Here is a 15978-nt window from a genome sequence, read left to right on the forward strand (position 1 = left end):
CGCCCCCTTTTATATTGCCTTTTATCTTTCAAATTGCAACCGTGATCTCCATTCTAAATTAAGTCTCTTTTTGCAGGAAACATAGCTTGAGAAAGGCCAGTCTTGGGCATTTTAAAAGCTTGAAGCCACTCCTTTCATTATTTCAGGTTCATCGTTTCTTGCCACTCTTGGGAGATTAGGACTGGTGCAAAAAGACGTGGCATTTCACACCCCCTCTATGTTCCTGTCTTAGTTTCATTATCTTTCTTGGGCTCATGACTTTGAGACTGGGGTGCAGCTTGAGAACTAAATAACTCTCTCTATCCATATCTGTCTATTGCAGCTACACTTGCTCTGAAGCCCCAAAATATAGTGTGCAAATATAAAATGTTTCTCACAGGCTTTCACAGTCAATAATTCACGAGGCATCAGTCCTTTGAGGCAAGGCAATAACTTTCCTGTTTGCGCCATCTTCTCACGGTCATCCATGTAGAAATCAATGTGTGAATGGTGGGCCAGAGTCATGCCTGCTGCTGGTCCTGCCCTTGACTTCCATGTACTCAAGGTCCCTACGTTGGAATAAGCCCATGGTTCCCTGGTTCTGCATAAGAAGAGCTGCTGCCAGTCAGTGTAGACAGTAATCTGACTCAGCATATGGCAGCTTCATGTAATCCTATAACCTATGGAGTAACACTACAGCAGTCATATAAATTGCAGCCTAGGACAGAAACAATGAATTTCTTGTAATTTTATTGTAATATTATTTGCATACAAAACCCCTATGCAGGCATTGTCCAAATTCAGAAATACAGCACAGTCATTGTGAAGAAGCAATATGAGCTTGCTAGCTGCATCCTCATCGCTCTCCATGATTTCAAGAGCAACATTCTGAAGCAGTGGGATTCTGTACTAATAGAAGCTCCTTATATGATGCAGAACCTTGGGAAATCAGGTTCTACGTTGTGTGGGAATCCTCCATTGAGTAGAAGCGATCTTCACATTTCAGTCAATCACCCTTCAACTCAAAGCTTGCTTGCTCACACCAAATCTCCCTCCTCCTCCTTCGTATTATTGCAATTTATTACCTGCTCTTCACCATAAGGTTCCAGGGTGGGTTACAACCATTAAAACACAACATTAGAGTGTTTAAGACAACTTAGAATAACCAAAAATAAGATGAGTCCTAAAAATATACACCAGAAGTGTCAACAGCCAGGGTGAAGAGTTACATCTTCAGCATTTGTCGAAAAAGATTGCTGGACTAGATACGTCTTTGGCCTGATGCTGCAGCAAGACATGTCTTCTGTTTTATGTCAGATTATCTTCCTCATACCATGCCATGTTATACCTGCATATCTAAGATTATTTTAGGCATACTTTTAAAATAGTTTTTCTTTATTTTATCTGTATTTTATTGAGCATCGTATATCCCACTTGAGACAGGTGCTTTCCTCTATATTTTCCTCCAAATAAATAAATTTTAAAATATCAGTCTAAAATTATTCTCAGAGATCTTGATCTTCTGGCCACTGCAGAACTACTTCTGAAGGCTTTGTAGTGTGAGACCCACCTGCATTGCACGTTTAAATAAGTATCATACCACATTAAACAGCCATGACATCCCCCAAAGAATCCTGGGAACTGTAGTTTGTTAAGTGTGCTGAGAGTTGTTAGGAGCCTCCTGTGCCCCTCACAAAACTCCAGTTCTCAGAGCAGCTCAATGGTCAACCCCTCTTCCCGCAGAACTCTGGAAATTTTAACTGTGTGAGAGGAATAGGGGTCCCCTTACAACTCTCAATTACCATTTACTAACTACACTTCCCATAATTATTTGGGACTATTAAAATTGTATGATGTTGCTTTAAATGTATATTGCAGATGGGGGCTCAGTTCAGCCATAATTTGAATTTAAGGCCGCCTTTTAATCTACAAAATATAGCATACGTAATTTCTGAGACCTTTGATAACTCAGTCTTCTAATTTGTTTAATAAATTTATGGAATATGATTAGATCCAACATCCAAGAAATTAATTGAGCTAAAATTACTTGGATCCTCTCACCTCCTTTTTTATATAGGGGAAATAATGCAAATTATCCACATATAATAGTGGTATGTCAGAGACTTCTTCCAGTGAGAAGTGAAAGGTGGGGTGTGATGAGGTCAATGGTAGCTATTTTTATATTTGTCCCTGATGCAGCTTCTCAACAACAACAGGAAAATCACAGTTACGGGCTGTCAAGGGTTTCTGTTTTCCCTCTGGCCCTTGGTTAGAGACAACAGTTGTATTGCTCCTTCGGTCTTGGTGTACTGCCCTCTGGATCCTCAGTGAGTCTTTGCCACAGGAAATACTATGCAACAGAGTCAGTAAGATAGATTTTATATTGTAAATTGCCCTGTGATCCTCGGAGGAAGAGTGGTATAGAATTTTAATAAATAATATTTATAATAGTGTGGTCTTATGCATGCCTACTGAAAAGTAAGTTCCATAGAGTTCAACCAGGCTTATTCTCAAACAAGTGCATAGGATTTAATACATTGATTTATGTTCTGTTAATCAATTAAACTACCTTTAGGACCATCTCTCACCATATGAACCCAACTGGACCCTGCCATTGTAAATGGAGGCCCATTTTCATATGTTCCCACCGTGGGTGGGCATGAGGGTGGCAACATGAGAACAGGCTTTTTCAGTAGTGGCTCCCTGCTTGTGGAATGCCCTCCCCAGGGAGACTCGCCTGGCACCATCGTTATATATCTTGAGATGCCAGGCAAAAACAGTACTTTTTGGTTAGCCCTTGGGCATTTTTGCATGGGTGATATGTTTTAATTTGCATGGGTGGCATGTTTAAATAGAATTGTCTTTTAGATTTTTTTATGTTGGGGTGTGTGTGTGTTTGCTTAAAATATTGTAAATTGCCTTAGGTTGGCAAAAAAAGCAAATAATAAAATTTAATTATTATTGAAGTACTTTATTTTATCTGTCCTGCATCTTTCAACATTCAGCTTCATTTGATGCCCATTACTTCTAGTGTTATGAAAGTGGGAGGAAAAACCTTTCTGTTTCCCGACCATGCTTAATTTTATAAAATTCTGTAATTTAACCTTTTACTCGCCTTTTTTTTCTAATCTAGAAAGTCCCATGCATTGCAGCCATTCTTCATGGGGTAGTCACTCCACCCCCCTCATCATCTTTGTTGCCCTTTTATGAGCCTTTTCCAACTGTACAATATTCTTTTTGAGTTGAGGTGACCAAAACTGCACACAGTATTCCAAATGCAGTCACACCTTAGATTAACAGCATTATGATAGCAGTTTTATTTTCAGTTCCTCACCCCCCTAATGATCACTGAAATAGAATTTGCCTTTTTCGCAACTACCACACATCTTCATTGAACTATCTACTATGGCCACAAGGTCTCATTCTTGGCCCATCACCTCTAGTGCAGACCTCCTAAGTGTACATGTGAGATTAAGATATAATTTTTGTCTCAACATGCGTCAATTACATTTGTTTACATTGAACTGCATTTCCCATTTAGCACCCATTCACTCAGTTTGGAAACATCCTTTCTGGAGCTTTTCACAACCCATTTTATTTTAACGTCCATGAACAATTTAGCATCCCCAACAGTCTTGGCCACCTCACTACTCATTCCTAATGAGATCGTTTGTAAAGAAGTTTTAAAAAAAACACCCACCAATACTACTACTACTAATAATAATAATAACTAAAAAACCAAAACCTAGGTAGATGCAAGAAAAAAAAGAGACTTCTTTTCATCTCTGGAACACAGCCAAATGCTAGGACCATAAGAACAATAATTCACATCATGGAAGATAATGATGTTTGCACTCCCTGGTATGACAATCGGAACAGACAGTTTCCTGATAACCAAATTGCCTTGTACTCATCCTACAGATTCAAAAATGTGGAAGCCCATATTGTCATGCATTTCTTTTCTGAGTGACGGAATAAAGAGGATTTGGCTGGTAGCTTTAGTTTTGAGTTATTATTTTCTAGGCTCAGACCTATTTAGGGATTCCGAAGAGAAATCCAGAGTTGCACTGGGACCCAGGGATCTTTACAAGCTCACCTTCGCAACCCTTCTGAAAATAACCTCCTAGTGGATTCAAAACTGTCAGGCAATAAAGCTTTTATCCTTTGGATTTATTATTGCTTCAAAGTAATCCCTCCCGAACCTTCCCTATGTGCTTCCCAGGTCCAATGAGCTGGGTGCTATTTCAGAAGTGTGGTCCAAAGGATTGTGGAATTATGTATGGTATATTGTGCAATCGTGTATGTGTGTATGTTTGAGAATCTCTTTCCGAATTTAATGAGCCCTGTTCTCCTAACTGGCTTGGGAATTTCAGTGGCAATTGCTGTCAGGTGAGGAACAGGAGGACACTCCTTGCAGGGTGAGGCCTGAGAGGGAGGGTAAGGCTGGAGGAAGGGGATATATCTCACTGGCTCCCGGTTGTGCCCCATCCATATTGCAGGGGGATTCATTAGCAGTGGGAAGGAGGGTTTCAACCTGCCAGGGGAGACAGGATAGAAAAAGGTAGAGCCAGAGGGGCCAGCCTCCATCCTGTCACCAAGGAACGAGAACCACCTACACTACTGGGAACTGACCTACACTACTGGGAACTGACTACATTCTTTTTGTAGTAATGTCTGCTTCCAAGCACATCTGTCTCAAATGGTGTGTCTCACAAGTGAGCATGACATGCCTCTATTTTGACAGCAGGTGGAAGAGGCATGTCCATTTGTCAAGACATCTTTGTAGCTTTTGTCTGGTCTAAGACCCCTGGTTGTTGTTCTCTAGTTGACCCTTTGGTGTTCTGAACCTGTAGCCTGACCATTGCAGGCCTTAAATAAAACTTTATTGCTCCCCTGTAAGAGCATCTGTGGTTCATGAACCAAGACACCCACCCCATTGAACAAACCTGGCCTTGCGTTCAGGAAATTGCGGACGTGAACATTAATCTTTCATTGTTATTACTTTCTTAAATTAACTGGGTCTGCTAATTTCTGTTTTCAAAGAACTCTGCGTACTGGATTGTGGCAGCCATGGTATTTGTGCAAGAGGAACCTGCCAGTGTGAAGAAGGCTGGGTAGGCCCAACATGCGAGGAGCGCACATGTACTTCTCACTGCACTGAACATGGGCAGTGCAAAGATGGAAAGTGTGAATGCAGCCCTGGATGGGAAGGGGACCATTGCACCATTGGTGAGTTGGGTGCGTACCATTGAGGTTTTTTCTACAATCAAGCAGTATAAATTTTTTATTAAATAAATAAATAGGTTAATTATGTGTGCGCTTAAACTGCCTCACTTTGTATGACACACTATGTAGGGCTGCGGGAAATTGTGCTGTGCACACTGACTTTGGAAATCTCTCCTTTTAGATGCATGGACAGCAATGCTGTTGTTGGTCTTCTGTCACCAAGTCAACTCCTAGTCAACTCCCTGGCTTTTTGATGACTTGCTCAGCCTACTCTTGGGTGTTAGGTTGCCTTTGTTCGTACTGCTTGCTTTTTTATTTTTAAATTGTATCTGGTTTCCATCTATATTTTTATTGCTAGAAACTGCTTTTGGACTTTTGGTACACACACACACACATTCCAGTTCAGGTTGGGATTAAACAGACAACTGGATAATTCAGAATAACATTTGACAGGTAGCAATAAGACAATACACATCCCTGCAAACATGATACTTTTAGCACATACTGGTTTTAGTTTATTTTTTATTATGATATTTATGTCTGTATGCATGCATTTCAAGGTGGTGTACAGTTGTATAATAAAATATTCTACGAACATATACAAAACCAATCAAAATAAAGTTCAGTAGCTTATACTGAATGTACACAATGATAGATTGTGTTCTGCATGCTGATAGTGTCACTAGTCCAAACATTTTCGAACTGGTGAAAGAAAATGTCTGAAAATTGTGACATTGGAAGCAAATGAAAGACCAGGTGAAGTTGACTACTGAGCCATGACTGAATAGAGCCTTGTTGCGCCACAAGTAGGTCTAGGTTGTGCCTGGCGCAAAGAGGATGAAACATCATAGCCAGGAGCAATAAAGGCAACATATTTGTTGAAATTAAACATTGGAAGAGTTTTTCTGCTCCACGGAAGAGACCAGGAAAGATAATTGCAGAGCTGTAACCTAGTCCAGTTGCTGGTAATCCACCTGACAGGGAGATGGTGTTGGAAGAGGCAAAAGTCCCTCAAGCAATGTCCTACTAAATCAATTCCTCTTGGAAATACATGTTATTTGCCTCTCCCACCCCTTATATATTCCCCTTGAGGAGGGAAACTCCCTTGCAGATCCAGCCAGCCAGCTCTGCAGTGACTCCAGCAGCTGATTATAGATGAAATGCTACCTGAAGATAGAGTGAGCTACTTTTCTCTTTTAGGAGAGGGCCAGAATACAAGGTATGGTAGTATTTCCTTCCTCAGTACAAGCCAGGGGAGGTGCCCAAATTAAACATTACTATAACTCAGCTCTAACAGCAGGTCAACAATGGGAGAATTTGGGAGAGGAGCCTGTGGAATCTCTTTCCTTGAAAGTCAGTAAGCCAAACTTGTTAGGTGTCTGGAAGAAGTTTAGACTGAGCTGCATTGTGTAGAAGAGGGTTTTGGCCAGATGAAGCTTATTATGGGAAGTAGGCCAGGTGCCCCTTTTCATACCAGGCAGCCCAGTTTTCCCAGCACTGTCTGAGCTGTTGTACTCTTGCATTGTTTGTCCAGAAGTGTAAATTGTGTGGTGGGTGGTAGACTTCCTTTTTCATAACAAATCAGCAAGCTCACAGGTCATCACTGCTGTGCACCGTGAATTGAATCATCAAATGCCCCTGGGAAAGAAAAGGAAACATCTCTCTCAGTGGGTTCATGGGGCATCCATACTGCCCTGGCCCCCTACAACTTCCCTGAAGGGAGCAGAACAGGACATCATTATAAACCACTTTCCAAGGACATTTCAGGAATCAATATATGACTTGTGGCAGTGACAACTCTAACTTGCTGTCCTGCCAATTAATGAAGTAAAGCCACCTCATCTCCTAATAAGAACCCTGACCCAGATTGAATTAGAATTAATTTTCTACAGTTGCCTAGTTTAGGTCAGTCATTTTGCCTTTTCTATAGATTTTTAGGGTTTTGAGTTTATGACATATTGTTGAGTTTTATGATGCATGAAGAATTTTAAGCATTGGTAGCTGCCACAGAAGATGGAATTGGGATTCTAGATGACCTTAACAGATTGGAGATCTGGGCCAAAACTATAACAAAATGAATTTTGATAGGGACAAATGCAAGGTAGGAATGCACTTTGGCAGGAAGAACCAACCGCACAAATATAAGATTGGGGGGTGGGCACCTAGCTTGCCAGTACAAGTGAAAAAGTTAATGTAATTCAACAGCATGATGCAAGCAGCAAAAAAAAAAAAAAAACAAAAACAAGCTAATACTATTTAGGCTGCATAAACAGAAGTATAGTGTGCAGATTAAGGGCAGTAATAGTACCACTCTATTCTGCCTTGGTCAGACCACACCTGGAATACTGTGTCCAGTTCTGGGCACCACAATTTAAGAAGGATATTGACAAGTGGGGATGTGTGCCGATGAGATCAACCAAGATGATCAAGAGTCTGGAAACCAAGCCTTATGAGGAATGGTTGAGGGAATTGGGTATGTTTAGAAAAGATATGATAGACAGAGAGGAGATATGATAGACATCTTCAAATATCTAAAAAGCTGTCACATGGAAGAAGGATCAAGCTTGTTTTCTCCTGCTTCAGAGAGTAGGACCAGAACCAGTGGCTTCAAGTTACAAGAAAGGACATTCTGACTAAACATTAGGAAGAACCTTTTGATGGTAAGAGGAGAGAAGTAGACTCCCTTGGAAGGTGGAAGATTCTCCATCATTGGAAGTTTTTAAGTCAAGGTTGGATGGCCATAGGCCGTGGATGCTTTAGTTGAGATTCCTGCATTGCAGAAGGACTAGATGCCTCTTGGAGTCCTTTCCAACTACAATTCTATGATTCTATGCCTTGAATATATTTCTTGGAAGGAAATATGCATATTATTTATTTAATTCATTCGGAGGGGTGATGACCGGTGAATGGGGTGTAATTCATTTAAGTGGTATTGATTTTGATCTGGGTGAGAAATCAGAAGTGGACCTGCTCATTTGTGGATGAATTACCAATTCATTGAATAGTTTATTTATTAGCAGTACAGTAAGCCTGCAGTTTATGCGGGGGGTATGTTCCAGGGATTGTGCCTAAAGCCAAAATCACATATAGTCAGACACATTGGGTTAAATGATGAGTAGGAATCTCAAAGTTATTTCTCCCAGAACCTGGCCCCCTTTCTGCCCTCTTTTTTTATTTCTGCCAGACGCATAAAACTAAATCCGCCCAAATTAAATGCATGTAAATTGTGGGCTTACTGTATTTTGAGTGGGGAATTAATTAGCTTTCCTCCTGTGAAATTTAATTATTTCTAAATTTGTATCTACAAAGAGATTGGTCTATGCAATTCAGATAAATCAATATATGCAAATTTATGCAAATTGGGGTACATTTTTTTCTTTTAGAAAATTACATTTTCAGTGGCACATAGCCCCTTTTTTGATGATACGAAGCCAAGGGGCATAGTGTCTATGGAAACCAGGGTGTCCAGCATTACATCTTGTGGTGCCCACAAATGTCTCAGTAAGTCTTTGTTGAAAAAACACTGCTCCTTGCTAAATTTGGGCTTTGCCTATTCTTCCTTAAACATTCCCACATTTTGTTGGCTGCTAAGGTTGGAGTCCCCTCATCCCTTCCATTCTGGACTTGCTCTTGAGAGCAAGTGCTTCGGTGACTGCTGCTGGCACTTGTCTCTTTTTCTACTCTTCTCAAAGTGGCAGCCATTTTGTGATGGGCACCCATGGTACTCTCTCCAAATTCCAAATGCGCCCACTAACCGAAAAACGTTGGAGACTCCATTGCTAAGTGGCCACCCTAATTAATAGGGCTGGAAAAGTCATCTACTGGAATTTTCTCTTCTACAAAACTACCAAAAGCACAAGAGCACTATTCTATTTTGTTTCTGCTCGCCCTAATTGAGTTCCTTTTCACGGATTCTGTGTGAAATAATACTGACATAACCATTAGAAAACATACATCCCATTTCAGTTTCATTTAATAGAAGCTCTGTGAGACCAAAACCATCAGACAGTTTAAATAATTCCTATATTCTGTCCCTTCACTTTACAGGATTTAAATATTGTGCTAGTTATTAAAGACGTCCCTTTCTTTCCTTCCCCTCTACCCCAAGGCTAATTTCTAATGATATTCCTAATAAGAATCTAGAACTCACAGCTCTGTTCAGAAGTCATTGCTCAGCTGTGGAAATGTAACTGTTCAATTTTAATGAAAAATGATACATTTTCTTCAAGACATTTAATAGTGTAGCCTTGGCAAAATGTCATCTAGATGTTCCCAAAGTTGTTGTTGTTGTTTTAAATCCATAAAGGTTTTAATTGCATGCAGGAGACTTGGGTGTCTGCATTTATAGAAACAGGTTGGCCAGATACCAGCTCTTTTTAAATACACTGGTTCCTTCTTAATTCACTTGCAGGCATATTTTCTGTTTGATTACTGAATTTCCTTTGAACACCAGCAAAAACCAAAACCCTAAACGTGTCTTTCTTGTGCTCTTGGTTACATTTTAAATAAAAAATCCAGTTATAATTAATCCAGGCATCTGGTTGGCAACAGCAGGATGCTGAACTAAAAGGACTTCTTTCTGGTTTGAGCTCTTTTTATGTTTGCATGCAGGGGTGCCAACTTGAATAAAATATTGGGATGGGTGGGTAGGTAAGCCCCACCCCACATAAACTGATCATAAGATGTGGCACATGCACACTATTTAAATGGCAATGCCCATCAGTTTTGCAGGGGACCAGCTGCCTCAAATATTTTATTGGGGGGGGGGCAAAGGGACCTCAGCCCCTAGGAGTTGGATCCTGTGTTCACATGCATTGATTAAATAATTTATTTCTTCATTCATTTATGCAGTGTACAGACTGTGTAACAGAAAAATCTCTAAGCACTTTGCAGGAAAGAATGCAACTATAAAAACACAAAGCTAAAATTTAAAGAAATGCAAAAATTTTTTTGCAAAGTGCAGCAAAATATTAAATCAAAGCACTGAGCAGTTGCTGGAGGTGGGGGGGACTTTTCAACAACCAGAGAAAGCCCGACTGATGAGGGAGAGAAGGATCTCACTTCTCTGGATTGAATGCAGAACAGAGATAAAGAGATGCCTGTAGGAATTGCATGCCAGTAGATGTGGAAACTTCATGGATCGAGCAAGGAGGCATGATCCCGCTCCACCTTCATGCTCTCAGTCATTTCATGAGTAGAATGTGGGGACATTGTGTTGGGGGCATTGAGAGGCTACCTTATACCAGGCGTAGCTAATTACATGTAAACTTATATGCGTATGTTACATGCAGAATATGTATAAAAGAGGCAAACCCAATGCTGTACTATATTTCCACAGCACAATTTTAGAAACGAATTAAAACATACATATCATTATACAATTATATACATGTTTGCATGTATATGTTTGAAATGCTAGCTTAGGAAACTTGGAATGTATAAGCATATAGCATGCATGTAATATCATTTGTACAATAATGCATATATTGATGCATATACTATACTTGAATTTTGTATATATATTAAGCAAAAGGGTACTGCTTCTTGCAGAGATTAAGAAGCAAGACAGGGATTAGAAAAAAATTCATGTGGTTAAGATCGACATCAGGATTTTCAGATAATTCCATCCCACATTTTATTACAATTGACATCTACTGTGTCTTTGATGCTTCCAAACATCCACAAAAAAAAACCTAACTGACATTCATACTTAAGGGGTTGGAGGCATCAACCTTATTTAACTCCAGCATGTCACCAAGGCCATGCTGCAGCTCAGTACTGATTCCAGGTAGATGGGACTGCACACGTAGCGGCCAGCCGCTATGCCACATATATAGTTGGATCAGAGCCATCAGATTTTGCTATTCAGCTCATTAGAACAGTCCGTGTTGCAAAAGACGATGAAACACTCCTGGATAGATAACAATAACTATTAAAAATAACTGCAGTGTATTTATTTCACACAATGTTACCGCTGGAAACCTTTCTTTTAATGGTCATTGAGATAACAAGATGAGATTAATGATATCTTCCATTCACAAAGGTAGCAAAACGACCTATTTTCAGTAAAGTGGAGGCACTTCATCTTAATCAACAGATGGCAAATTAATACTGAAAGGTTTATATATTTTCATTTAGGTACACAAATGCTGGTTCTGTTTTCTGCTATGTTATGCTCGTGACTTGTTGGAGGGAAGCTGTTAAGGAGCGAGCTTGGGGGGGGGGAGAAAATGCAAACCATTTGGGGGAAACATATGTTTGTAGTCCGCCTCCTTCTTTTGCCTGGGCCTCCCTGTGACTCAAGTCTGCAAAGCCTGAGGTATAGCTCTGTTGAAGGGGCAAGGTTTAGGATAGTTAAAAGCATGTGATTCAAAAAATGTCAATGGCTCCATTCCCCACTCATTTCTTTTTATTTATAAGCTTACTTTCCCCCCTTCACCATATAAGGTCCCAGGGTGACTTACAGCAAAGGAGTATAAAGTTATAAAACATAAAACTGCTAACAATAATAAAAACAAGTCAATCATTCCAAATGGAACGCAGAAGTATAGATCCAATAAAAGGTGGGTACCACAAAACAAAAGATCTTAATTGACAAAGGCCAGGATAAAGAAGTAAATTCAGTTTACGGCAACTGCTGTACAATGAAGGTGAAACAGGCACCTCAGTGGAGAAGGACTTACACAGCTTAAAGGCTGCCTCTATGGATGTTGGTGACTTCTAACAAAACAGAAAAGGAGGCAGAAATTGCTGCAGTTCACATGTTTGTCTGTGGTCAGGAACAGAAATCAGTTAAGTAAATGCAATTTGCATTTGTTCATATCATTGTTTTACAGTGTGTTGTGAATGTCTTTTTTCCACATTGCTTTGACGTTTACACTGAAATGAATGTAAGTTACATAAATAGTTAAATAGTGCAAGACAAATGACAGTATTTGCGTGTTGAGTCCCACAATGCCACCCCCCAAAAAATTCACACTTCACACATCAATTTTTGTTTAAGGTTTTTGGCATAATTTTGGCCACAACTTTATTCAAAATACAAAAAATGTGAGTGGTTGCTTAGGCATTGGTTATGACTATCTGTCCTTGCCCTCAAGGACAGAGCTGGCCCTTCCGGACACCAGCGGAAGCCAGCGTGGGAAACAAGTATTGGGTGAGGAAATGAAGCTGGGCCTCAGTCCCTCACTTCTCACCCTCATGTTCCTGTGGGGCTTGCACGGCCCAAGTCCGATGCCAGGGACAAGGACGAAAAGAATGGCAAGCCCCTGGATTCCTTTAACGGAATTCCCTTTCCGCATCATTTGGAGGGGTAGGCACTTACCCCTCCAAGCACCAATTTAACCAATGCCTAACCGCCAGCCTTACAAGTTGTGACGATTTGCTACGCAGTAGGCAAAAACCAATTGGCACCAGCCAATCAGCCAAATGGCAAAATTCCTACCAGGCCCCCGCTCCAAGGCGGACGACCCCATGACAGGCATAGCAAGGTCAAGCGATCAAGAAAAAACCACCCTATTAAAGGGAGGGAGGGCGGGTGATCCGATGCAAAACGGCCAAGAGGACGTCCAACGTCTGGCCCCTATATTTAAAGACTCTGACCCCTCCTCCAAATTGGCAACAATCAAAACTCCCCAGCAACCCAATTTCAACCACTTAAAGGCTTGGGTTCCTCACCAAATCTGCCCAGTCATGTGAGGGTGGCTTGTTCCCCCAACCGCAACACGTGCTCTCTGTTAGGGAGAACACGCTTTGTTGGAAAGTGAACCGTAGCAGAAAAGAAACAGTGTTGATGGTGACAAGTGAACATTGGAATGGAAATCACTGTCTTCTTGCATCCCCAGCTGTCAGAGAGAAAGTTATCTCTTGAAGGACATTCCCACACACTTATGTGGGTGACCTAAGTACCAAGAAAGCCCCTTCTGCAGATCTTAGTATTCAAGAAGCTTGGTAGGGATGAAGACAGCCTTTTTGATATTTGCCTTCCCCACACCCAGTCCATTGCTAGTCTCTAATTTCATAGTTTCATAGTCTTCTGGCAGGAATCTTGTGGTGGACCTATTGATTCTTATTTGACAGAGTTCTTCTTTAGCCAGTTGTTTGAATTTCTACAGCTACAGATAATTCTGTCTGCCTTGCTAAGGGATGTTAGGAGTGCAGTATGAATGCTGAGAACTTGGTGTGCCCCCGCCCGCCCCCAGACACAGCTGCTGGCTCAGAGCTTATTGCCAATACTCAGGCTCACCAATCAATAGAACATAATTAAGCAGCTTCAGAATGCTGCAGGCAAGCTCTGTTGAACACATCTGCTGGCTGAAACTCAAGCTGTGATGAGCATGTCATAGAAAGAGAGTGAATCCAAACCATTTATGGGTATTAAGGCTGCAGTCTTAAAACATGCTCGCACCTCACTGAACATAGTGGGACTTACTTCAGTGTAAACACACAAAGGACTGGACTGCAAGGTTGCAGTTCTTTTGGCATACTTAAAAGCAGGGACAGAGAAGCTTTTTCAGCCTAAGGGCTGCATATGTGCTGGGATAACTCAGCAGAGCAGGAGACTCCTAATCTGAGGGATGTGGTTTTGAACCCAAAATTGAGCAAAATATTCATACATTGCATGGGTTTGGACAGTGCTTTTTTCAGGAGGTACTCAGGGGTATGCAGTACCAGTACCTTGTTGTTGTTGTTGTTGTTGTTGTTGTTGTTAAAAAGTGTGGCACTTACTGTAACAACTTTATGGTGAGTACCAGCACCTATTTTTCTAGAAAAAAAGCATTGGGTTGGGACTTGATGACTCTTGTGGTCCCTCCCAACTCTACAGTCCTATGATTCCTTTCTGCCAATGGTGGGTAGAGCCAGAGACAAAAGAGGCAGAGCAACAAATGCAATTTTTAGTTTTGTACAGTATGCTAGTTTCTGAACATCCCCTCCTCTTTTCTACCCAGACAAGCAAAAGGCATTATCAGGGTTCACTGACATATTAATAAGGCAACATGCTATAGGAGTCTGTGCAGCATGACATGTGTGTGTGTGGAGAGAGAGAGAGAGAGCAGCTGTGGCTGGGAAGGGTGTGTGGTGTGGAGAGAGCCCTGCAGGCCAAACAGAGACCTGGTTGGCCACATTTACCCCCTGGGCCTGAGGTTTCTCCGCCCCACTTAAAAAATAGAGAATTCCAAAAGAATGTTACAAAAGACAAGGGTTACAAACCATCTGAAATGCAAGTAGAATATGATGTTTCAATTTGTTAGTTTGTGCAATCAATAAACTAAGGAGATTATAGGTATTAGGTATAAATATAAAAAGATACCTGAGAAGGTTAAGCCAATCATGAGTGAACTGGGGTTCTTAAGTGTACTAAACTACAGGGTTATATTTAATTCACTGGACCAAGTTTGAATTTTGATAAGCTGTTGAATAAAAGCAGTTATTCTCTGCAGGTTTTTTTTAATATAGTGGATCGGTCTATTCCAGTCTGTGTTAATTTCACAAATGTTTATTCATTAGTCCTTTCAGTCTTATTTCCATATTAATCTGCATGTTTTGTTTTTTAAATCTGTATGAAAATTCGTACATGAATTTGTATTTAAATACTTTAATATATGTACTTCATAAGAAAATACATATTTATATAATATTTTTGCTCAGTGTATGCATTTCTAAATGTTTTTATCCTATAATGCTGAGAGCTGTATTGCAAAGTCAGAGAAGTGTGAAATCCAAAGATTATGTTCCTTTCCATGCATTAGTCCAGGAGGTGAGAATCAAGTTAGTTTGCCTAAAAATGTAAACCAGACAAAACTGTTCTTCATCCCTACGTGTGGTCCAGGGTGTGATCCATAAGCTGATCAGAGCACACTTATTTGGGAGCAAGCTTCATTTAGTATAGTGGGACTCACTATGGGATAAACCTGCATAGAATCAGGCTGCATGTTATTAGGGATACAGGAGAAATTTGATGCAGTTCACATTTAAACCTACCTAACTCACATTTTTCAACAGTATAAGATTTGAAACACAACTATCCTTTGAAATGCGGACTTCTCCAAATTTTACAGGGCAGTTATCCAACCAGGCAATATGTACAAAAATGTATATAAAAAGTGTTGTATATCGTGAAAATAACATACAAAATGTGTTGTAATAGGGAAAACTTGCTTGTGAAAAAATGTATATACTAGACTGAAAGGAGAAATTTGCTCCATAATGCAGATGAATTTTCAAGAGGACCATATACATAAATATGTGTGTGTGTGTGTGTGTGTGTGTGTGTGTGTGTGTATAGCCAGAAACTGATGAGGAAATGTGAAGGACTGAATTTAAGATTGGGAAAATGAGAAACTGGGAGAATCTGTCCAAAATAGAGATTCACCCACCCTTACTAAGTGCTTGTCTCAAGCTTCTATTCAAGAAGCTCTAAAACAACTTTTCCTTCAGCTGATAACTCATCTCTGTTGACCATTTGCACAAACAGTATTCAGCTATGACAGAATGGTTGTATAGCAAGGAGAGTGGTAATATGTCACATTGGTAATAAAATTGATTGACTGATAAAAATTATCATGGACAATGATAATATATAAAGTTTTGTTTAATTGTTCTCTTCCTAGATGGTTGCCCAGGTCTGTGTTATGGAAATGGAAGATGCACACTTGATCAGAATGGATGGCACTGTGTCTGCCAGGTGGGCTGGAGCGGAATGGGATGCAATGTTGTCATGGAAATGATGTGTGGAGACAGCATCGATAATGATGGAGGTACGGGCATGCTTTA

At 40.4% G+C, this 15978-nt stretch overlaps 1 protein-coding gene across 8 annotated transcripts in view; it reads left to right on the forward strand.

The window, feature by feature from the left end:
* Positions 1-15978, forward strand: part of TENM1 (teneurin transmembrane protein 1) — a 388748-nt gene that overhangs the window by 245074 nt on the left and 127696 nt on the right. For 5 of the 8 annotated variants that reach the window (XM_077922107.1, XM_077922113.1, XM_077922108.1 and 2 more), the window contains 2 exons: positions 5023-5217; positions 15816-15962. In XM_077922107.1, the coding sequence (XP_077778233.1) occupies positions 5023-5217; positions 15816-15962 (342 nt within the window). The remainder of the gene's footprint in view (positions 1-5022; positions 5218-15815; positions 15963-15978) is intronic. The other 3 variants (XM_077922110.1, XM_028714302.2, XM_077922114.1) reach the window with 1 other exon arrangement.

The sequence above is a fragment of the Podarcis muralis genome, chromosome Z (genome assembly GCF_964188315.1).
Source record: "Podarcis muralis chromosome Z, rPodMur119.hap1.1, whole genome shotgun sequence".
Lineage (NCBI taxonomy): Eukaryota > Metazoa > Chordata > Lepidosauria > Squamata > Lacertidae > Podarcis > Podarcis muralis.